The sequence below is a fragment of the Bactrocera dorsalis genome, chromosome 1 (genome assembly GCF_023373825.1).
Source record: "Bactrocera dorsalis isolate Fly_Bdor chromosome 1, ASM2337382v1, whole genome shotgun sequence".
NCBI classification, from domain to species: Eukaryota; Metazoa; Arthropoda; class Insecta; order Diptera; family Tephritidae; genus Bactrocera; species Bactrocera dorsalis.
The window spans coordinates 106,035,872-106,059,514 of NC_064303.1; the positions used below are offsets into that span (position 1 = coordinate 106,035,872).

Here is a 23,643-nt window from a genome sequence, read left to right on the forward strand (position 1 = left end):
CTGTTTTTTTGTGTCGCACATTTTCGTATGACATGGCCTGGGAGAATATAAAACATGTTGTGGGGCCACGTCGCACGAAAATGTGCAACGGTAAATTTTTGTAGTTTTTTGGTTTTATTTTATGCATTTTTTCAATTTCAGAATAATTTATAGAATGACGCGAAGACATGTAAAGGATAACGAGATTGCAGATGTATTGCAAGATATAATAACATCGGACAGCGATGACGACGATGGAGATTTTTCAAGAGACAATTCTGAAATTGATATTAATTGGCTACCAAATGATGACCCCAATTCAGCTACTGATTCTGAAGACGAACAAAAAAAATGTCTCGCAATCGCTTCCAACTTTTGTTAAACTTCATACGTTTTGCCGACAATCGAGATATTCTTCCAGGAGATAAACTAAGAAAAATAAGCCCAATTTCAGACATGCTACAGGCTAATTTCCAGAAAGTTTACATGCCAGGAGAAAATATTGTCATTGATGAAAGCATTATACCTTGGAGAGGAAGATTGAGTTTCCATTATTGAAAACTAATACTGAAATAGTTTATAATAAATGCTTAACATATGCCTTTTATCTGAATCAATTGTTAAGTAAATATGAAAAAATTTAACGTCACTTAATCTTTGCAATGGAGACGAAAGTTACTGATAAGGCATCCACTACCAACGACCCCGAGTCGGTAAATGGTTTTATGAGTAGTACCTCAATAAATATGAGTTCTAAATCATCTAATAATAATCAGCAACAACAACAGGCGACCACATCAGCACAAGCACCTGCTGAGTCAACCCAAAAGAAGACCCGTCGCCGCAAGCCGAAGCAGGTACAAGCTGCGCAACCTATGGAAGAAGAGACTGTCAGATCGGTTCAACAACAAACCTCAACCCCGAATCGGGAGTCGTACCTCAAGCTTCCAAGCAACCTAACCGACGAGGTAAGGGATCTAAAGGACGACAGGCAGAGAAGTTTCGCCTAAAGAAGAATGAGGAGGAGCGAGCACGAACTAAAGAATACATTTCCGATGCAATACAAAAGTTTTGCCCATTCGCTTCCCTCGAGGAACTTCTCCAATCTTTGAACAAAGGAGAAGTTGTTGAACACAAGCCAGCTGAAGTTGAAATTCAACTTACCGCTATCGATAAATTGGCTGATAGTACGGTTGATTACCTAAAGAATCGACGCGTGGAGGTTGAGGACCGTGACAAACAGCCAAAGCTGGTGACAGCTGGCGGTTGCTAGTGTAAATGGTTTTATGAGAAGCATCTCAAATCTTTCAAAATATGAGCAGGAATAATTCAAATAACAACAACAGCAGCCAGCATCCTCAGCACCCGCTCCCGTGGAGGCTACAAAACCTAAGGGCTCCAGACGAAGTAAGCCCAGACAGATCACAGCAGCTGTACTGTACTGTACAAAAGCAAAAGCACAGCTGGCGGTCCCAGCTGGGTTTGGAACCCGCCACGTGAAAAAGGTCCCCCCAATGAAAATGAAACAACAGCCTCGGAAGAGAAACCCCTCTTTTAACGAGGACCATGGCAAACGCATGAAGGATTACTAATTAACCCATATTATCCCAGCGCTCCATTTAAGGTGCACTTCTTTTTTGTTTCAGATTACGCAAATTTTATTCTGTGTTGGTAGAGGCTATAATTTATTTGGGTTCTTGACGTATGTCATTATCACCTAAAACTTGTTGAAAGTGATTATTGTTTTCGGTTATCTCTCAGGAATTATTTAAACTCTGTGAATTTCAGCCATCATGAATTCCAGGAGAGGGTAAGTAAAAACTTTTTTTATACTTATAATTAATTTTACCGTTTTCGTTTTTTTTTTAAGTTTTAACTAGTCTATTAGTTAACATCATGAATTTGACGAAAATTTGCTTTTATGTGTTCATTTTACTAAGTTTTGTGTACCGCCCCATTTGAGGTGCGCTGGGAATAGGAGGCACCGTGGTTTTTGCTACGGGCCCTTGTACTCCCAGCTTCAGTAAACTATATTTAGAACTATTTTACCGTATTTTTATATGTTTTGTTATTTACAGGTTGAACGTTCACGAAATTATATCGGCATTAGAAGATGATCATAATATACTGTCTGCAGATATATTTATCACACCACCTGAAAACAATGACTTCAGCGATGAAGACAGCGGAAGCGAAGAAGCGGGAGAAATAGGTAATCTTACGCGTCGGCAACTACTAGCAGAAGCTGAGGTGCGATGCCAGCTACCATCAGCAGATGGGGTCCTGGAAACCGTAGATGGAATTCCATTTATAAATCAGGATGAACAGGAACAACAGCCGTCCGCGTCTCAGTCAAATGAACCACCTGCAAAAAAATCTAAGACTATTGTCACGAGGAAGTGGAGACAAAAAGATATAGCTGCAAACCCTGAAAGGGAGTCGATGCAACCTGATTTCGTTTTAGATAAGGATAATCCATTAGATTTTTTTGAGATGTTTTTTGACGAAGAAGTTTTCGAGCTCCTGCGGTCTAGCACGGAACAAAATGCAATTGCAAAAGGACATGTCAATTTTCGAGTCACTGTTGAAGAAATTAAAAACTTTATCGGTATTTTGCTTTTGTCAGGCTACAATAGCGCTTCACGCTATAGATTATACTGGGATCAAAGTATTGACACTCATCATCCAGGAGTTGCATCATGCATGACTCGTAATCGTTTTGAAGAGCTTTTACGTTTTTTTCATGCATGCGATAACAACCGCCTACCTTCTGACGATAAGTTTGCAAAAGTAAGGCCACTGTGGAATCTTATGAATGAGAGATGGCTAAAGTTTTATCCCGGAGACAAACATTTGTCTATCGATGAGTCTATGGTACCTTATTTTGGAAAACATGGCGCAAAACAACATATTCACGGTAAACCAATACGTTTTGGCTATAAGATTTGGTCACTGTGTACACGATTGGGTTATCTTATTTATGGAGAACCTTACCAAGGAGCTAAAACTGGTAACACCAATCCAAATCTAGGCGTTGGAGGCTCTGTAGTGACAAATTTGATTTCGAACTGCCAAGTGATAACCACTACAGTTTCTATATTGATAATTTTTTCACTTCTTTACGTTTACTAGACGAAGTAAGTCAGATGGGTCATGTTATCACTGGTACATTACGTGCTAATAGAACAGAAGGTGCCCCGCTAAAAGACATCAAGGAGATGAAAAAGACATCACGGGGTTCGCACCACCAAATTACGGATTTATCATCCAACATGACTTTAGTGCGCTACAACGACAACAACATCGTAACTATTGCCTCAACGGAAAGCGGTGTTCATCCGATTGGTAAGGTGAAGAGATGGTGCGGCAATAAAAGAGTAGACGTAGATCAACCGCATTGCTATCTATTATATAACAAATATATGGGCGGAGTCGATCGACTCGACCAAAATGTTGGAAAATATAGAATTTCAATAAGACTGAAGAGATGGTATTGGCAAATGATAATGTTCCCCATAAATGCCTGTGCTAATAATGCTTTTTCAGTTATACCGAGTTTCACCAGCAGGCCAAGCTAAAGACGCTCATGATTTCTTGTCTTTTACAAGATACATTGTGCAGACTTATTTGATACTTGGCAAACCTTCTACATCCATAGCAAAACGCATTGGAGGCAAGACACCGTTAACTACGAAAAGTAAGCTGCCAGATTCGGTAAGGCTGGATGGGAAGGAACACTATATCATTAGAAACGAAACTCAAATTCGATGCCGCGAATGTCACAAGAATACGAAATTCAAATGCAGTAAATGTGGAGTTGGCCTCCATCAACATTGTTCTCAAGCTTTTCATACCATAAAGTAATTTTTTTTCTCTCATATCAACTTTGATTTTTAGCTTACGTTTTATAATTGATCTTATATATTGTGATTTATCATAATTTTTGTGTACTTATTCTTTATTTACTAATAAAAACCATTCAAAATAATAACCGACTTCGCATACAAAACCCGAAGGCATATTTTCCCAGCGCCCCATTTAAGGTGCGGTCCTGAATTTCAGCCAGTATAGAAAATATTTTTGATAAAAGCTTATTTTCATGTTATTTAGAGCCTACTCACTAGATAGACATAGAAAAAAAACATTTTTCTATGTAATATCACACCTTGGGATAATATGGGTTAAGGTCATGCACGTGGAATGTCCGGTTAAATCACAAGTGTTGCCGGTTTGAGGAATTAATTTTAATTTGAAAAAGAAATAAAAAGCTAAAATTTTTAGGTTAGATAAAATAAAGGAGCGATGTTATAAAAGACACTGAAAGAAATACGCAAAATAATTTTCAATCATCTTAAAGTTACAATGGAAACTAAAGTTGATAATTCATCCACTACCAACAACACTGAAAATGTAGTTGTACCTCAGACATCCAAACAACCGAATCGACGCGGTAAAGGATCAAAGAGTAAGCAAGCAGAGAAGTTCCGTTTGAAAAAAGAACGAAGAGGAGCGCGCACGGACAAAAGAATATATATCAGACACAATACAGAAACTGTGCCCATTTGCATCCCTTGAAGAACTTCTACAATCTCTCAATAAAGGGGAAACTATTGAGCAAAAAACCAGCAGAAGTAGAAATCCAGCTCACAGCTGTGGATAAACTGGCTGAAAGTACTGTCGACTATTTAAAGAATCGACGCGTAGAAATTGAAGATGATGATAAACAGACGCTTACCCAAGTTATCACTCTTCAGGCTCGTGCGAAGTTGGAGGTCTGTCGGCGGAAGACGCCTTTTATTGACACATCTGCAAATGACCCTTTTATTAGTAGAGTCGAGAAGCATTTTACCAAAAGCTTCAAGAATGTTGCTGTTTACCTTGATCAAATTGGATTGTCCGTTATTGATGAACAGTTATTCGTGCCAAAGATCGCACCGATGGGGATACCTGCTGGATTAGTGGACTCAGGCATAATTGAAAGTGGTAGAAGGATATTCGTTCGTCCCCCTCCTGATGGGACTGCATTGGATGGACGATATGTGTTCGGTTTACCGTTTGACCAGCGGCATTCCGGAGTTGGACCGGTTTCAATTGATGACCTTGTGGAAAAGTATTCCAGTCTTATGATGCGAGCGGGAAGAAAAGTAGCATCTAGTATTGTTGAGATAGATCTTACATCTCCAGGGTCGCGGACACAGCTAGTAGGGTGTGTTCCAGAGACGGACGGGTAAGAAGGCTTCTGTAGCAGACGAGTAACAGGGCCTAGTTTAATACTGGGGACAGCGTTCCAGTTTGGACTTCATAGCAACAGTCCATGGCATGATAGAAGGATAGCCAAAGCTGGTGACAGCTGGCGGTTGCTAGTGTAAATGGTTTTATGAGAAGCATCTCAAATCTTTCAAAATATGAGCAGGAATAATTCAAATAACAACAACAGCAGCCAGCATCCTCAGCACCCGCTCCCGTGGAGGCTACAAAACCTAAGGGCTCCAGACGAAGTAAGCCCAGACAGATCACAGCAGCTGTACTGTACTGTACAAAAGCATAAGCACAGCTGGCGGTTCCAGCTGGGTTTGGGACCCGCCTCGTGAAAAAGGTCCCCCCAATGAAAATGAAACAACAGCCTCGGAAGAGAAACCCCTCTTTTAACGAGGACCATGGCAAACGCATTAACCCTCTAGTGCATATGCCTGCCTACAGACGGGGTGTTTTCAAAATCAGATATAAAATATTTCTTTTAATATTAAATTCGGATTTTTTTTTTTCAAAAGAACGCTTAAAGTTCAACTTCGTAATGGTTTTTTCAGATTGGCAATACTACTTCTAGTTTTGACGTACTGTCAATTTGAAGTGACAGATTAGCCACTTTCCCGCCAATTTAATTATTTTTGCAATCAACACAATTTTCTGAACAACAAGAAATATATAATTCTTGTGTCGTTTCAAGTTGAAAAAAAATACTTACGGGTGTGGAATTTTGTGCTCTTTTATGATAGTGTTCGATTATAATAAAAAAAACTAATAGCAGGTGAGTAAATTCGAAAATATTGAACTCCGCCTTGAGGCGGACTCATGCATTGCGCTGCCTACCTTTTTCAAGTAAAATGAAATATTTGTGTACAATTGAAAATTTTTCTTATTTATTATTGAATAATAATCAGATATGTCGCGTTATTCTAAAGACCCATATGACGGATGAAGAAATTCGACCAATATTTCGAAGAGTCGCAATTGGTAACTGATACTCCGACAATGAATGCGATTTTGCATAGTGACGATTCTGATATGGATCCAACCTACTCACTACCGGAAAATGATACGATCATTGATGCAATGCTAAACTCCTCAGAAATGATGCGAAAACGCAATCGAATGGCAGTTTGAATGTGACAGACTTTGAAGAAAATGCTGAAATAATTGAGCTGCCACGATTCCTCCATTGCTGTTTGTGACGTTACTTCTAGTGTATTCTTACCGTCGACAGTGACACGTTCTGTGCACAAAGCATTAGAATCGCAAGAAAAAATCGGAGTCCTACCAGCTGCAAGTGATTTGAGAAACGATATGAGTGCGATAAGATCGATTCTTTGGAAGAAGAAAAAACTTCAGCTGAGTGTTGCAGATTTGGCTTTTCAAGGCCAGGACATGCCGGATTTTTAAAAATGTTTAAAAACACCTTACGACTGCTTTGCATATTTTGTGACCGAAGACTTTCTGAAGGTAATTTCTAATATATAACAGTTTATTAAATTTTTAATAAAAATTTTTGCAGGCAATAGCCTTACAGATGAACTTGTATGCCAAGCAAAAAGATATATCTTCAAAGTTTTGTATCGATCACCAGAGCTGCGTAAGTTTTTGGGAATAATTGTTGTTTACGTCTGTTTATCGCTTTCCTAACAGTCGCCTCATATTGGGGACAATACGGATTAGATCCGATACGTTTATCCATGACATGCAATCGATTTGAAGAAATTAGAAAACCACTTGCATTTCAATAATGATGCGTCTCGTATAGAGAAAGGTCAACCTGGTTATGACCTCTTGTATAAAATAAGGGCCGCTAGTAAAACATTTCAACCAACGTTTTTCTTCAGTTCCAATGCGGCAGAGACTTTGCGTTGATGAGCAAATGTGTGCCACGAAAAATGAGTGGAAACCCAGTGAGGCAATATATGCCAGCAAAACCTCACAAATGGGGAGCGAAACTATATTCGTGATTTGCGATTCCTTTGGATATTCGTATATTCCTTTGAAGTTTATTGTGGCGCCGGCGATAACAAAATTTTGCCAAATTGTCCAGATCTTGGTGCTGCATCCAATGTTGTAGTTAGGTTGTCACAAGTCATACCAAACAATGCCAATCATATTATTTACTTTGACAACTTTTATACCTCATTGGGATTGCTATTATATATGAGAAGTCGCGGAATTCACAGTTTAGGTACAGTGCGAGGAAATCGAGTACCAAATATAAAACTTTCCACAGACGCAGAGCTGCAATCAAAAAAAAGTAGCACGTGGGTATAAATGAAAGAATACGTGGGAAGTGTTTTTGGAGTAGACATAAGCAGCGTTTTGTGGTACGACACAAGAGCAGTTCGTCTGTTATCCACCTACGTAGGAAACAGATGCAATTTGTACATAATGAAAGTTCATATTCCTTAAAGGCAAATCGTTGGGATCGAAATTGAAACAAAATGTTGAGGTGGATTGTCCAAGCTATTGTGAAAGAATACAACCAGCATATGGGTGGTGTGGATTTGGTTGACGGATTGATTGGTCGATACCACATAAAAATGAAAACCAGAAAATGGACAAATAAATTATTTTACCACATGCTGGACGTGAGTATGGTGAATGCCATATTGTCTTTATAACCGACTAAATAAGGACGTCCTAAAGTGTAAACTTCCTGACTTCAGATCAGAAGTGGCAGAAACACTTTGTTTGATTGGTTCGACAAAACCTGTAAAAACGTGGTCGTCCATCGTCTTTAACACCTCCACCACCAAAAGCTATAAAAAGACGTATCACCTATCAGAAAATATAAGATACGATCAAATAGGACACTGGTGTAAGTTTTTGGACCGCTCAGGCAAAAAAATGTGCAAATTTCGTGGATGCAAATCAGAAACTCAGGCATTTTTGCATTAAATGTAAAATTAATTTATGCAATTCAACGGCAAAAGATTGTTTTTTCAAATATCACAATAAAGAAGAAATGAAAACATAAATTTATATGAAGAACAATAAGGGTTAATGCATAGGTCCGCCTTGAGCGCGGGATTTTTATTTTACCTGTAAAAGGTACACAAATTGACAAATCGAAAAAAACTAACATCAGATTCGTCTTCACAGACCTGAATATAGTCTAATATAAAAATCACAGTCGAAACAAAAATTCATGCATTAGAGGGTTAAGGATTACGAATTAAGGTCATGCAGGTGGAATGTCCGGTTACATCACAAGTGTTGCCGGTTTGAAGAATTAATTTTAATTTGAAAAAGAAATAAAAAGCTAAAGTTTTTAGGTTAGATAAAATAAAGGAACAATGTTATAAAAAACACTGAAAGAAATACGCAAAATAATTTTCAACTTGTGTGCGTAGAGGAATACTCGAATTTTGGGATATTCTACATAACCGACGCAAATGATATATCACTTATAATTATATACTATACAACACTAACACATTAACAGTCTTGAATAGATTTTGTTTTTTCAAAGAAATACAGTTTGAGGTTTAAACAAGAAGACGTTTCAAGGAATACACGAAAATTTTGAGAAATATGCATTTTAAATGGCACAATTGTCGCGTAATCGGAAATCAATTGATGCTTATCGAATATACTAAAAATTGCTTATATCGATAACTCCTTATATATATATATGTATATATATAACTACGTATTTACACTATGCTACGCAACTAAACCAAAACTATTTAAATGTAAGGAAAAGAAAAGGTTTACTTGTTTTCGAAAACAGCTTCAATAGTTTACTGTCGTCGCAGCTGCTGCGGAATCCGATGAAGACGATACTACGAAGAGCAATGGCAATTGCAGCAGAAACATTTGTTCTTGATTGGCTGCCACCGCGGTGGCAAAGTCGCGATTGTTGTTGTACGAAACGCAGTGTTTATTGCTGCCACAATATATATTCTTATTAGCATACCAGTGTCGATGTGGTGACACGGACAGCGGTAACGATTTGCCCATCGCCGCCGCCGCCGCTGCTGCTGCTGCGGCTGCTACTACTGCCGTTGTCGTTCTTGTTGTTGAGGTTGTTACTGCCGCTGTTTGCGTTGGTGTCGTTGGCCACTGATTCACTGTACAAGTTTTATGATTGCAGTAACTGCCAAAGCCCATATGCAGCCCGCGTCATTCATCCCACAGACATTGTTGCTTCTGTCGCACGTAATAGGTAAATTGACTGCACTTGCGGCACGTCTTAATGCCGCAACGATAGTTGGATTGTGCAGCTGACGAGTCGCCGGCGCCATTCTTTGCTTTGCAATATTTCAAACCGCATGGATACCAGCCAATACAAGTTTCGAGCGTGCAAAGACAGGGTGCCCACGGACCGCTAACCTCATTGCAGCGCGAGAAAAGTGTATCGGGAAATTTCTCAGTTGCTGCTTCGAGGCTGGATATGGAGGAGCCTGCAAGGAGAGCGTAAAATATGCAAAAAGAAACATATTAAAAAATATATAATACACATATGTAAATGAAAATTGTTAGTATTTTAGAGTTCTGCTATAAAAAGTCAACTCAAACTAAACCAAATTAAAGAAATATATAACGGGTGATTTTTTTGAGGTTAGGATTTTCATGCATTAGTATTTGACAGATCACGTGGGATTTCAGACATGGTGTCAAAGAGAAAGATGCTCAGTATGCTTTGACATTTCATCATGAATAGACTTACTAACGAGCAACGCTTGCAAATCATTGAATTTTATTACCAAAATCAGTGTTCGGTTCGAAATGTGTTTCGCGCGCGTGTTTTGTTCAGCGATGAGGCTCATTTCTGGTTGAATGGCTACGTAAATAAGCAAAATTGCCGCATTTGGGGTGAAGAGCAACCAGAAGCCGTTCAAGAACTGCCCATGCATCCCGAAAAATGCACTGTTTGGTGTGGTTTGTACGCTGGTGGAATCATTGGACCGTATTTTTTCAAAGATGCTGTTGGACGCAACGTTACGGTGAATGGCGATCGCTATCGTTCGATGCTAACAAACTTTTTGTTGCCAAAAATGGAAGAACTGAACTTGGTTGACATGTGGTTTCAACAAGATGGCGCTACATGCCACACAGCTCGCGATTCTATGGCCATTTTGAGGGAAAACTTCGGACAACAATTCATCTCAAGAAATGGACCCGTAAGTTGGCCACCAAGATCATGCGATTTAACGCCTTTAGACTATTTTTTGTGGGGCTACGTCAAGTCTAAAGTCTACAGAAATAAGCCAGCAACTATTCCAGCTTTGGAAGACAACATTTCCGAAGAAATTCGGGCTATTCCGGCCGAAATGCTCGAAAAAGTTGCCCAAAATTGGACTTTCCGAATGGACCACCTAAGACGCAGCCGCGGTCAACATTTAAATGAAATTATCTTCAAAAAGTAAATGTCATGAACCAATCTAACGTTTCAAATAAAGAACCGATGAGATTTTGCAAATTTTATGCGTTTTTTTTTTTTAAAAAGTTATCAAGCTCTTAAAAAATCACCCTTTACATATATGTACATTTAGAGAACGACTTTAAAAATCTAACAAATACATAAGATAAATTTACAGTTAAATAAAGCTTACATACCTGGCAACTCAGACCACGCCTTCAAATCGACACTACGCACATAAGTCGCATCTGCCGCCTCCGCGCATAGCGTTTGCAGATGGCGTGTTATTGGCAACGAACGATTAAGATGCACCCAAGATGTCATCGTAAATGTTTCTCGTCCCTTATCCTCTTCGGGAGTACGTATCGTACTTGGGTTTTTTTGACGCAATTTAGCCATAGCATCAGATGATATAAAATCACCTTTATTAAACTTCGTAACAAAGCACATGACTTGATATTGACTTTGACCACGTTCTTCTTCGCCCAGCACGAGCGCTTTCACGATTTTCACCTCCTTTTTAAAGAGAAAATGCCGGCCATTAGTAAATTCTTACGAAATATAATTTTCTTGTAATTTTTTTTAGACAAAAATATATACTCAGGGACTAAACCGTTCACAAATACACAAAAAAAAATCGTTCCCTTGAGGGTCGGGGTCACGTAATCAAAATGGACCAAGATTTTTTCTTCCGGCCAAGGACTTTAAATTTTAAGATTTTGTATGTCCTCCTTGCGGCTTTTTACTGTTTTAATCCCCTTTGGTATTTTTTAAGAAGAAAAATATGAATACATAAAGGCCATACTTTGTATGTCAGGGTTTATTACAGATCAGGAGCTACAATACCCAGAGCGAAGGTGCGCTAGTCACTCTTGTTTTTTGCGGAAACTCGGGCTCTTGTTCTGCGATATCTGGAGTTCAAGCTTTAAGTGCGGCATTCACTGGGAGGAAGTCTCCTCACCAAACAGCTGAAAACTGTCTTTCAAAAACCTTGTTTACCTTCGGAATTTTGACATCACCGACGAAAATGTTGAGTTCTTGTTGGTACTCCTTCCATTCTTCATTATTTGTACCGAATATTAAGCGAGCATTAATTATGATGTTTTTGTTAAAAACTGATACAGGCCGTCCTTTTTTAGGGAACTTCGAATCTTCTAGTAATAGACATCAACTCTATGGAACTCCTTAATAACTGTATTGATCTCCAGGGAGGTGCTTGTATCACCTGAAACGATTTTGTTCCTATCGTCGAAGATGGCTTATTGAGACAACCGCTAGTCTCTTAATAGGCTACTAAACAATGTTTTGATTTAATGATGCAATGATTCCGAGAGATATTTTGAATTTTTCCGCAAAATAAGTAGATTTGAAATCACCAAAAGGTAAGTAAAAAAAGTTTGTAGCGCACAAGCCTTCACACACATTTTATAAGTCTCGATTTTAATAAATTTGTAATTATCCCGTGTACTTTGTAAAATCCTGTTACTTAAAAAAGGTGTTACCAGAAAAATGTTAGTTGATGGTTTCTAGTAGTCACTGTAGACAAAACTTATTAGTTTGAAGTAACCATAAATACAATTTTATTACATTTTTCATATATTCGTGAGCGGATTAGTACCTAACTGTATATTTAGATAACGTTCATATTATAAGAGTACTCACATTTCGAAAATCAATGACTTGTGTGATGAGCGTGCCGTCTGTTTTTTGAAACTCTAAAGTAATTATGTCTTCGCTGACATTGGAAGTGATGCTCTCTTGTATGACCTCACCACCCTTTTCATCAAAAGAAAACAGGAAAAACAAAAATAAAAATAAAATTAATTTAAAGGTTCTATAAAATAATACTTATCACAAAATATAAATTTGTAGAATATAAATAGTTTCATATAGATGTAGCAGAGGGCAACAATATCTTAATATAAAATAATTTTTGCCCAATTAAGTTTGCAATAGTTAAGCAATAAGAAATAAGATTTTATTTATAAATCATTACAATGAGAAAAATAATAAATTGGAATATTTGTGAATACACAAATATTGCCACACAAAAACTGCCCAAAAAATTCAAAAATTTCTAAACTGTATCTAAATAAATCACTTTTTTCGAAAGAATTTATAGCACTTATCCTAAAATAATCAAAAACTTTCTTTCGGCGAAAAGAAAAAAAATCGATTTTAGTAGACCGCAGATTAAATTTAATTTCTCACACAAAAGTAAAAAAAAAGTTTGCCACAGGAAACAAATTAAAGCTGCACTACGTATTTTTCCTAAATATATACGTATAAATATATATTTCCAGCAAAGTCTCAGCTAAAGGTCAAACATAAGTAAACACAAATTTAGTCCGTATATATGCACTAAATCTGCGAGAAGAGTAGTTAAATACAATATCAACATAGTGGTAACAAAAGGTAAACAAAACAAACCACTTGTCCATGAACTAAATCTTAGGGAAAAATTGTATAAAAAGAGAGCGAAACAAAAGAAGGTATTAAAGTACTTTAATTCATAGCTATAAAAATGAAAGACTGAAGGTGAAAATGTGTAAGTAAAGAAAAATTCAAAGACGCTGGAAAAAAGGGAAGGTGACATTTAATTTGAATTGTATTATATTATACCTAATTTTTTCAAAACATTTGTACATCTGTGAACCTTCCTCCTGTCGGACAATTGGTTTATGAAAACTGCATTTTGAGTGTTGGAACATTTTTGGAATGAAAAAATTGATAAAAGGCTATTCCTTAGAATTACTATTTTCTTTATACTATGCCAAAATAAAACATTTTCAAGTCTTTTGAATAGACTTTTCAGCGAATTTATAGATTAAAAGCTATATTTTTAAAAATTTTATTAGAGATGTATAAAATAGAATGATTCATCGATTAAGGTTACTGGAAACTGAACTTATTTATTTCACTATATTCACATTTCCACATTATTTTAAATATGATAGCTTAATTTAAGTTGACCCTAGTGTAAACAGCTAGTAACAACAAAACAACTAAACAAAAGACACAACAAGGAGCTGAAAGAAAAACTTTTGTGTGTATTTAAGAGGCTCATTAGAAAGCCGCGAGCACTTGGCTTGGTCCAAACTAATGGCTTTTGGCAGCAGGCGTTGTATACTAGGCGTTACCAGATAAGCAAATGCAATAAATGAACTGCTGAAAAGCGAAAAAGCGCAAAGTTCATGGCTGCTTGTTTCCTTATGTACTTGCCCTTTGTAGTAAGACTTATGAAACTCAAATGTTTGTACTTGCCGAAGGCTAGCAAATCAGGTAAATCTTAAGCTTAAAAAGTGTCGGAAGGCATTGCATATAGAAAAGCTAACCTTGAATGCAGTTTTTACATGCGATAAGCGAAAGTTATATGTATAATGCTTTAAGTCAGAAGAGTGCATAAATGTTTTTTTTAAATGGGGATACGATTTATTTGTATTTATTGCTGCACTTCATAATACAATTTGTGGTTTCAAACGAACCGGTACTTATAATTAGCTCGTGCTTTTATCTAAAACAGAGGAACACGCTATCGTTCATGTTAAGCCGCTAAATTTTGTGCTATATCACTGAATTAAAACTTCACATTTCGAACGTAAACATTCCCCAGTTTTTAATTTAAGACGATGTAAAGACTAAGTAAAAAATAATAATATATTTACGATATATTCTTAAAAACAAAACAAAATCGCAAAACTGTTGTAAATACTCAACACAAGCCCTTATATTCCATGCCAGTTATAATTAGCTCAAAATTACTTGAAAAACTGGGATATAAAACCTTTAAAAAATCTCACAAGTTCAAGGACAACATGCATATGCATTCATTTGTATTCCTTACCCTTGTTCTGCTATAATAACCACAAGCCTGAACGGACAATAGGTAGGTAGATAGGTAAGTATTAAAAGGAAGCAAATTGGCAGCTGGCGTCTAGCATTTATTGTAGACAGATGGCATTAGCAAATGTAAAAGTGGATGAATTGAAAACTCCTTTAAATACTTGTATGTATAGAAATTTATTTTTTATTATTATTAAAAAAAAAAGCTCTAAATTCCTTTGTCCAATTTGCTTTATGCCTCTTTTTCGTCAATATACACAGTTCGGCAAATTTATGGAGACTTTTACATGCATTGGAGAGCTGGAAATTTTGCGCTATTGTCGCAGTCAGCTGAGAGTTATTCGTCTCTTTTTTTTATTCCACTATTATTACCGCTACAAAAACTAGTTCTAAATTCACACATTAAGCTTTCGCGAAATATATTGGAACATGTATAGACAAGATTCCGTTAATTATTTTGAAGCAAATATAAGTACAGTCGACCTATGGCCTATCATACATGGTTATTGGCAAATTATTAAGAATAAAAATTTCAAACATATCACCTATGTACGTACGTACATAAATATTACAAAAAAATATGTTAGGAAATAAATAAATTGGTAATATTTTACAACACCCACTTGATTTTGTACGTTGATGAGCAATTGACTGCGTGAATTCAGCAAAAGATTCAAAAATATTATCAACATAAAGTTGAATTGGACTCCATTCCGCAGACATAGCACGCTGGTTAGTGGGGTGATGCTGCATATACTGCCTACACACAAACACATGTTTATACACAACTATATAGTTACTATATACGTATGCATATAATAACCGCAACACAAATTTTTTGTACTATTTCTTCTTCTATCGAAAATGCATTGAGTTATGCACTATCTTATGAATATTTTTTATTGGTAATTTACATTGGTATTATTATACAAAGCGCACTTGGGATTCAGCAAAGTAATAAACACATTTTCTCCGAACTAACGGCGTTAATTCTACACAGTACAATGAAGCATTGCTTTCGTGCACGAGCGTCACTTAACACGAGACAACCATAATTGGCATTTCACAATTTTGATATTTAAAATTATTACGGCAAGTTCTTTATTTAACTTGGTATATTTAGCGTATGTTAAAATTAACTAGGTGCACATGTTAAGGAAATTCGCTATTTCATATTTATTTCTTCATTTTTAATGATTTTCGCAACGCTCACTACACTAATTTCACGTCTTATTAATCCGCCATGTTCCAAAAGACTGGCAGGAAATTGCAATGCTCGCGAAGAAGCCTTTAAAAAGTCTCCAAATTGCATGTATGAAAGTTTGAGAGCCACTAGCGTAGAAGATAGCTGCCAATTGGCTATGTTTTGTAACTATTAGGAAGCATTTCGAAAGGAGAAGTGTTAGACTATTTGCTAACTTAAATACTACAATGCGAGTATATTTGGTTTTAATTTAAATTAAAAGATTTTGGAAATGGCAAAACTATGAATATATATTTGAAATAAATACGATGTACATTACAGTATTACATATGAAGGATTTTCTGTTAAATTTTCATAAAGATGTATAAAAAATCAACAATGCCACCATGAAACCTCTAGGAAAATATTTGGATTGCGATGTTGTCCTGAATTGATGCTGGATCATTCCAAATATTCGTTAAATAATTGTTTTTCTCAGGTAACGCTTAAATTTTGTACAGAAAAAGTGTCCTAGATTTCAAAAGAAACTTGTCAAATTTATAAACTTTACAATGCTTCCAATAATGTCGATCTTAATTACCGATAAAACACGCAAATCTTTAATAACTTTATATAAAATGTGCGTAGTGTTTATTTTTACAAATTTCAAAAACTTTTGAACGGGCAATGCAACCATGCGTTTTGTTAGAATGAATACGTGGTATAGTCGTTTTGACAGCTCACAGCTGTATCAAATATGTGAAAAATTGCTTAAAAGTAAAAAAACTTATTGGTTGATGATTAGTAATTGTTTTTAGATAAAAGTGTATATAATTTATATTTTAAAAGCTGCGTAATAATCCATAAAACATGTTAACTTTACGTGACAGACAAATAAGTAAGTGGCTGGTCACACAGACAAAGTTTATAATACAAAAACCTCCGAAGAAAATTTATATACAGAAGGATGAACTAGCAAAATAGAGTATCTATTCACTATTATATATTTTGCACATATATAATGAAAGTTTATAATTAACCATTTCAGATGCTATAAAGCAGATGCTCAATTTGAATACACAGCAGCCGAAAATGTTAGCTGCAGAGCCCGTATGGAAAATCTTAATCTTTGATCGGGTGGGACAGGACATCATTTCGCCTATAATTTCCATTAAAGAGTTACGCGAACTGGGCGTGACTTTACATGTGTGAGTTCAGTAAACATTATTTTATGAGGCACCACAACAAAAATGCACATTATACAAATTCTATTTTAGACAACTACATTCCGACCGTGACTCTATACCAGATGTGCCTGCCGTTTACTTTTGCTTGCCAACCGATGAAAATTTGGATCGTATTCAGCAGGATTTTGGTAACGGGTTGTACGATGTTTACCATTTAAATTTTTTGGCGCCCATAACGCGACAAAAAATTGAAGATTTGGCTGCCGCCGCACTGCAAGCCGGTTGTGTGGCTAATATACATCGTGTATACGATCAATATGTGAACTTTATCAGTTTAGAAGATGACTTTTTCATATTGAAACATCAGAAGAGTGAGCAATTGTCATATTATTCAATAAATCGTGCAAATACGCGCGATGAGGAAATGGAAGCACTAATGGACTCTATAGTGGATTCACTATTTGCCGTATTTGTCACATTAGGCAACGTACCAATTATACGTTGTCCGCGTAATAGCGCTGCAGAGATGGTGGCACGTAAATTAGAGAAAAAATTGCGTGAGAACCTATGGGATTCGCGCTCCAATCTTTTCCACATGGATGCCACGCAAGCCGGTGGTGGTGTATTTAGTTTCCAGCGTCCTGTGCTGCTATTGTTGGATAGAAATTTAGATTTAGCCACACCATTACATCACACATGGTCTTATCAAGCATTAGTGCACGATGTACTAGAATTGGGTCTAAATTTAGTATACGTCGAGGATGATAGTGCAACAAACACGGGTACTTGTTATTTTTTTATATTAGGTTAGTTTATTAATAAACGTTACTGTTTCTTTTAGGTACACGTAAAAAACCAAAAGCTTGCGATCTTGATCGCAATGATCGATTTTGGGTGACTCACAAAGGCAGTCCATTCCCTACAGTGGCCGAAGCAATACAAGAGGAATTAGAATCCTACCGCAATTCGGAGGACGAAATCAAACGCCTGAAAACCTCTATGGGTATTGATGGTGAAACTGAAGTGGCATTCTCCATGGTTAACGATACCACGGCACGTCTTACCAACGCTGTCAATTCATTGCCACAATTGATGGAAAAGAAGCGTCTTATAGATATGCACACAAAAATCGCCACTGCAATCTTAAACTATATAAAAGCGCGTCGTTTGGACTCTTTCTTTGAGTTAGAGGAGAAAATCATGTCGAAACAAACGCTCGATCGACCGTTGCTGGAATTGCTTAAAGATCCCGAATTCGGTTTACCCGAAGATAAGTTGAGATTGTTCATCATTTATTATATATGTGCGCAAAATGTACCCGAATTTGAAATTGAACGCATGAAAGAAGCGCTGCAAGAGGCCGGCTGTGATCTTTCGCCACTTGCATATGTACAGCGTTGGAAGGGTATTATGAATCGCTCACCGGCACTCAGTCAAGCTGCGCAATACGAGGGCGGTGGTACACGTACCGTTTCTATGTTCTCGAAATTGGTATCGCAAGGCTCATCATTTGTGATGGAGGGTGTCAAAAATTTGGTGGTCAAAAGACATGTATGTACAGAAAATATACATATGTATGTAATGAGCGCTATAAATTGTTTACGCTTTCTTTTTCCCACTTTTTAGAGCCTGCCGGTAACGAAAATCACCGAACAGGTCATGGAATGTCGCAGCAATTCGGAAACCGATGATTATCTTTACTTGGATCCGAAACTCTTAAAAGGCGGCGATGTATTACCAAAGAATCGTGCACCATTCCAAGATGCGGTCGTCTTCATCGTAGGCGGTGGCAATTATATTGAATACCAAAATTTGGTGGACTACATCAAGCAAAAGCAAACGGCGAATGTCAATAAACGCATCATCTATGGTGCATCGACGCTGAGCAATGCGAAACTTTTCCTCAAAGAGCTGTCGGCATTGGGGAGAGAAATACAGGCGCCAGTCTTGAGTTAGGAACGGCAAAGCAGATACAGGGTACACGCCAAATTGAGATGCTGTTGAACGGTGAAAACGAAAAAAAAGAGTGTAGTGTTGATCATTTGTCTAATTTATCACTTTTTTTTTTATCAACGAATAAATTGCAAATATTGTAGTGCTGGCGGCGTCTTATGACCATCACACTGTTCTTTCAGTGCTATAGCACATTTTCTTTTTATTTGTAAACATTGGTTTCTTGTTTTCTACAATTTATTATGTATATAAAAACCTAAATAAAAGCCCAGATGTAACTGAGTTGCATGGGGTTACATAAAACTATTGAAATAAAAATATTTAAAATTTATTATTTTATAAATTACGCCTTATTATATCAGTATGTAGCTTGATTACATTTATTTTATGCAATAATTGAAAGGAAGTAATAAATATTTATAGCAAAATAAATATAAAGTGCGTATATTTCATTTTTGTATGAGTTATTTTTGTTGTTGAAAGGGAAGGGTAAGAAAAAAATACATGCATATATACAAATGAATTTATAATATATCAAAAAATTCTCCGCTACAATTTTTATAATCAAAAACTTTAATTTATATATTATAAGCGACAATATACATATGTATGTTGTATACTAAAGTTTTTCCTTTTTATTTTACATATGTATGTATATGAATATATACATACACATACACATAATAATAATTTTTACTTATTTTAATTAATTTTAAAGTTTCAATATTTTGCTTCATAAATCATCTCTATAAACACACTAACGGCAACCCAGTCGATGTCAAGCTGCTGCCGCTAAAAATGCCGTTATTTTTCAGTTTCCTTTTCGAAGGTGAAAAATTCAGTTTGTGGTTAATAAAAAGTGTATAAATGTGTAAAAATCTCTAAAAATATCATATCAAGTGAAGTATTTGCATAGTTATAATGTTATTAAATGCATTTATTGTAAGAAAAGCGTGAAATGGTGTGTGCGCGTGTGTTTTATTAAATATTGTGTTCGGTTAATGTGTTCGGGTCGGTTTTGCGCTAGTGAAAAGATATGCATCTTTGATAAATTAGCTGCAATGCTTTTGTTTTTATGTAAAAGTGCTTACATAGATAAGCAAGTGTCTAATTATTCGGTGATTCGCAATAATAACGTATTATCAAAGAAGGAATGCATGTGCAAGCAGTAGCAAGAAAATGCCGCGTTCGTACATGCATGTGCAAGTATGTGCATAGGCGCACGAATCAGGTGAGCTGTTACATTTTTAATAACATATGGAGAGTTGATGTTAAATTGCCTGTAAAACCTGTCAAACTGTTGAAATGCAAGCAATTTACATTTTTTGTAAATAAATCAACACTACACACTGTTGTATTAGATTTTTGTTTTAAAATGTTAACGTCTAAATTTTTTTTAAGAATTATTGCATATAATTTAAAGTTACAAATGTTTAATCAAGTCATATAATTTTTTATTTTATTAAAACATTTGCCTTTTTTTGGCATATCTTTAAATATATTGTTTAATATATTATTAATTTTAACTTTATTTTTTTATTTAAGAAATATATGTTTATGTTATTTTTGCTTAGATTTTCAATAGTAACATGCAATTTAAAAGTATTTATTATAATTTTTCGCTTTATATAAAATATTTGTTTCTATATGATACAGCCCGTTTTTATGTAAATTCATATGCATATATACTATGTACATATATTTTAATAATAAAATATTTCAACTTCCGTTTGTTTTTACCACTTTAAAATTTACACTCAATTCATCTAGAGAATTTCATCGCTGGCAACACCGTCGCTGTCAAGCTGCGGATGCCAAAAGTCCGTTATGTGCCAACTTCCGTTTCGCGAGTGAAAAATTATGTTTTTAACAAAATGTATAAAAAATCTAATAAATATTATCGCAAAATACAACGGCTGAGTTTTGGCTTCTTTTAAATACCCAATTTCACAAACTATTGTTTAAATATATAATTTTGATATGCTGAATTGTTCAAATAAAATATATGATTGTATATAAAATGTTGAAAAATAGTAAAAAAAAAACTTTTAGCACCTCTGAAACACTAAAAATACCTAAGCTCTTAAAGTGTTTTTTCTCAAGTTATCTCCAGTTCTAATCTGTCGATTTGCTTGATCATTGAAATTGATATTCTTTCTCTATCGTCTGAATGAACAGAAAATGATTACTAATTAGTATAATTTTTAAAAATTTCAAGAAAGTTAAAAATTCATAAAAAATCGGCCTGTAATTTTTGAGTAGCCTCCACATTATGATTTTTTTTTGTGTGCTCTTGAAATATAAATACAAATGATTTTAAACAAATCATTTAACTTTGCATCAATTATCAAAAACCGCTCTAAATTACGGCTTCTAGCCTATAATGCACACTTGAAAAATATTTGCTATCATATTTTATTTGGATACTAAGGAATAATAGCATAATTCACTATAATGGCTCCCAAACTGTCAAAATAAATCATTCTCAACTCAAATTTGAAAATGATTATTAAATAATTTTGAAGCATAAGTACTTGCAAGCGCATACATAAGCAACAGTTTGGGCACCACTGCTAATTAAATGCAAGAATGATGTGGATTATAAAATATGGAAAGTATAGAAAGATCTACAAACAGGATACATTCCACAAAAGCTCGTTTCAATTTGCAAGCAACGAAAAAAGCTCATCCAAGCACATCAAGGAGGAAGAGCAGCGTTGCGTACGCAGCTTACAAATTTATGTGTACACACCTGAAAGGAGTCTCATATCGAAATTGATGAGGAAGCACTTACCTTATATTAGAAATCACTGCACATCCAATGCTGACGTTTGCTTTTCCCTTATTTTTCACAATAACACTAAGACCTTTCAAACCTTTTCTTTTTGCAAACGCACTGCCACCACTCACTACACTGACACACTTTCCTAACGAACCAATAATTACACATTTTCCTAACAAACCTATAAGAAAACACTGCACTCTCATTTATTTCACTTACTTACACACTCCCGATCACTTAACTGTCGATTTTGAAACAAAAACTTTTATATTTTTCACAATTTACGACAATAACCAAATTTCATCAAACGCGCACGGAATTTTTTACGGAACTGATTTAATGGCGGCGGATCATGGCAAAGCACAGTGTTGCACTTCCTGGACTAAAAATTTTACCATTCACTATGAGGAGTGAGTTATTACTAAGGTCTGCAATGGTGAGGGCTTAAATATAAAAAATAGATGGCGCTAGAGTCTAATAATTATCAAAATATAATAAACAATAGTTTCGATTATATTTACTTATATTTTGAGATAAAATGATAAATGACACCTTTCAGGTGTGTACCCAACAATTTGTAAGCTGCGCACACTTCGCTGCTGTTCCTCCTTGATTTGCTTTGATGAGCTTTTTTCGTTATTTGCAAGTTGACAGGAGCTTTTGTAGAAAGTATCCTGTTTGTAGATCTTTCTATACTTTCCATATTTTATAATCCACATCATTCTTGGATTTAAGTTTAATTTGCGGTGGTGCTCAAACTGTTGCTATTATTTGTGCGCTTGCAAGTACTTTGCTTCAAAATTGTTCGATAATCATTTTCAAATGTGAGTTGGGAACGATTTATTCTGCCAGTTTGGGAGCCAATATAGTGAACAGTGTTTATAAGTGTTATTATCCCTTAGTATTCAAATAAAATATGATAGCAAATGTTTTTCAAGTGTGCATTATAGGCTAGAAGCCGTAATTTAGAGCGGAGAAAAACGACTTTAAGAGTTTAGGTATTTTTAGTGTTTCAGAGGTGCTAAAAGTTTTTTTTTTACTATTTTTCAACATTTTATATACAATCATATATTTTATTTGAACAATTCAGCATATCAAAATTATATATTTAAACAATAGTTTGTGAAATTGGGTATTTAAAAGAAGCCAAAACTCAGCCGTTGTATTTTGCGATAATATTTATTATCATTTATTATCATTTTTTATGCTTTTTTAAACATTTTGTTGACAACACAATTTTTCATTCGCGAAAGGGAAGCTACAGCGATGAAATTCTCTAGATGAATTGAGTGTAAATTTGAAGCCTTAAAAACAAACCTCGTATGTTTCGGTTACATAAGCCCGACAATCGTAGGCGCCTGTTTCCCCACGTGACTGGTGTTTTAACCATCTCAAGTGTTATTGTCTGTGCCTTTAATAATCTAAATCATTTTATTCTTTTCGTTAGTTTACGCCAATTGACAATCAGCTGAATACAAGCCCTTTCTCGCACGGAATTTTCTACACAGAGAAAGATCTTTTATTTTCTTATTATTTGTGTTTTCTTTTTTTTATGTTCTCTGGTTGAATTAATGCATTTAATGTGAAGCTTCAAAAAAATTTTACCAGCAATTTATTTAAGGCTTCCACATCCTACAGCAATACGGTGTGTGGAAATAAATGCTTGCATACTTTCAGGCTGTTATTGTGGATTCCCTTTTTAGCTGCTATAATTACGTTATCTTCACTATTCCCAGTTAAGTAAATGTGAACAGTGGAATTCCAAAAACAACAGTTTGAGAGCCATTGTGATTTAATTTACTTTAAATTGATATGAGAGGTTTGATTATAGCATATCCTAGGTATTATATATGTATGTATTGGGTAGTCAAAAAAGTATTTTCGTATTTTTAATCAAATTTTAACATATTTGTTTATTTATTTATTATTATATATTTGTTTATTTATTTATTATTTTAAATAAAAAACAAATATATACCATTTTGGTCGACTACTTTTTGCCATTTTTCGGAAAATTCTGACATTAGTTATATACATATGTACATACATATATGGTGGTATGCCAAGTTTTTCGCTAAAATTATCTATTTTA

At 35.4% G+C, this 23,643-nt stretch overlaps 3 protein-coding genes across 3 annotated transcripts; 2 read left to right on the forward strand and 1 right to left on the reverse strand.

Moving 5' to 3' along the window:
• The first annotated feature begins 1,633 nt into the window (after positions 1 to 1,633).
• On the forward strand, positions 1,634 to 3,557 carry LOC125778120 (piggyBac transposable element-derived protein 3-like). Its single transcript, XM_049454564.1, is given in 3 exon segments — positions 1,634 to 1,789; positions 2,058 to 3,040; positions 3,043 to 3,557. Coding segments are annotated over 3 exon segments (1,515 nt in total). The 5' UTR covers positions 1,634 to 1,772.
• A 4,875-nt stretch (positions 3,558 to 8,432) lies between these two features.
• Positions 8,433 to 15,709, reverse strand: LOC105225114 (out at first protein). The gene is made up of 4 exons (XM_011203452.4): positions 15,070 to 15,709; positions 12,266 to 12,379; positions 10,801 to 11,119; positions 8,433 to 9,644 (listed from the first exon to the last, which is right to left on the reverse strand). The coding sequence occupies exons 1-4, from the start codon at positions 15,220 to 15,222 to the stop codon at positions 9,364 to 9,366; spliced, it is 867 nt and encodes a 288-aa protein (XP_011201754.2). The 5' UTR covers positions 15,223 to 15,709; the 3' UTR covers positions 8,433 to 9,363.
• A 632-nt stretch (positions 15,710 to 16,341) lies between these two features.
• Positions 16,342 to 19,207, forward strand: LOC105225113 (protein sly1 homolog). The gene is made up of 5 exons (XM_011203451.4): positions 16,342 to 16,527; positions 16,678 to 16,837; positions 16,907 to 17,598; positions 17,658 to 18,367; positions 18,443 to 19,207. The coding sequence occupies exons 1-5, from the start codon at positions 16,500 to 16,502 to the stop codon at positions 18,770 to 18,772; spliced, it is 1,920 nt and encodes a 639-aa protein (XP_011201753.1). The 5' UTR covers positions 16,342 to 16,499; the 3' UTR covers positions 18,773 to 19,207.
• The last annotated feature ends 4,436 nt before the right edge of the window (positions 19,208 to 23,643 follow it).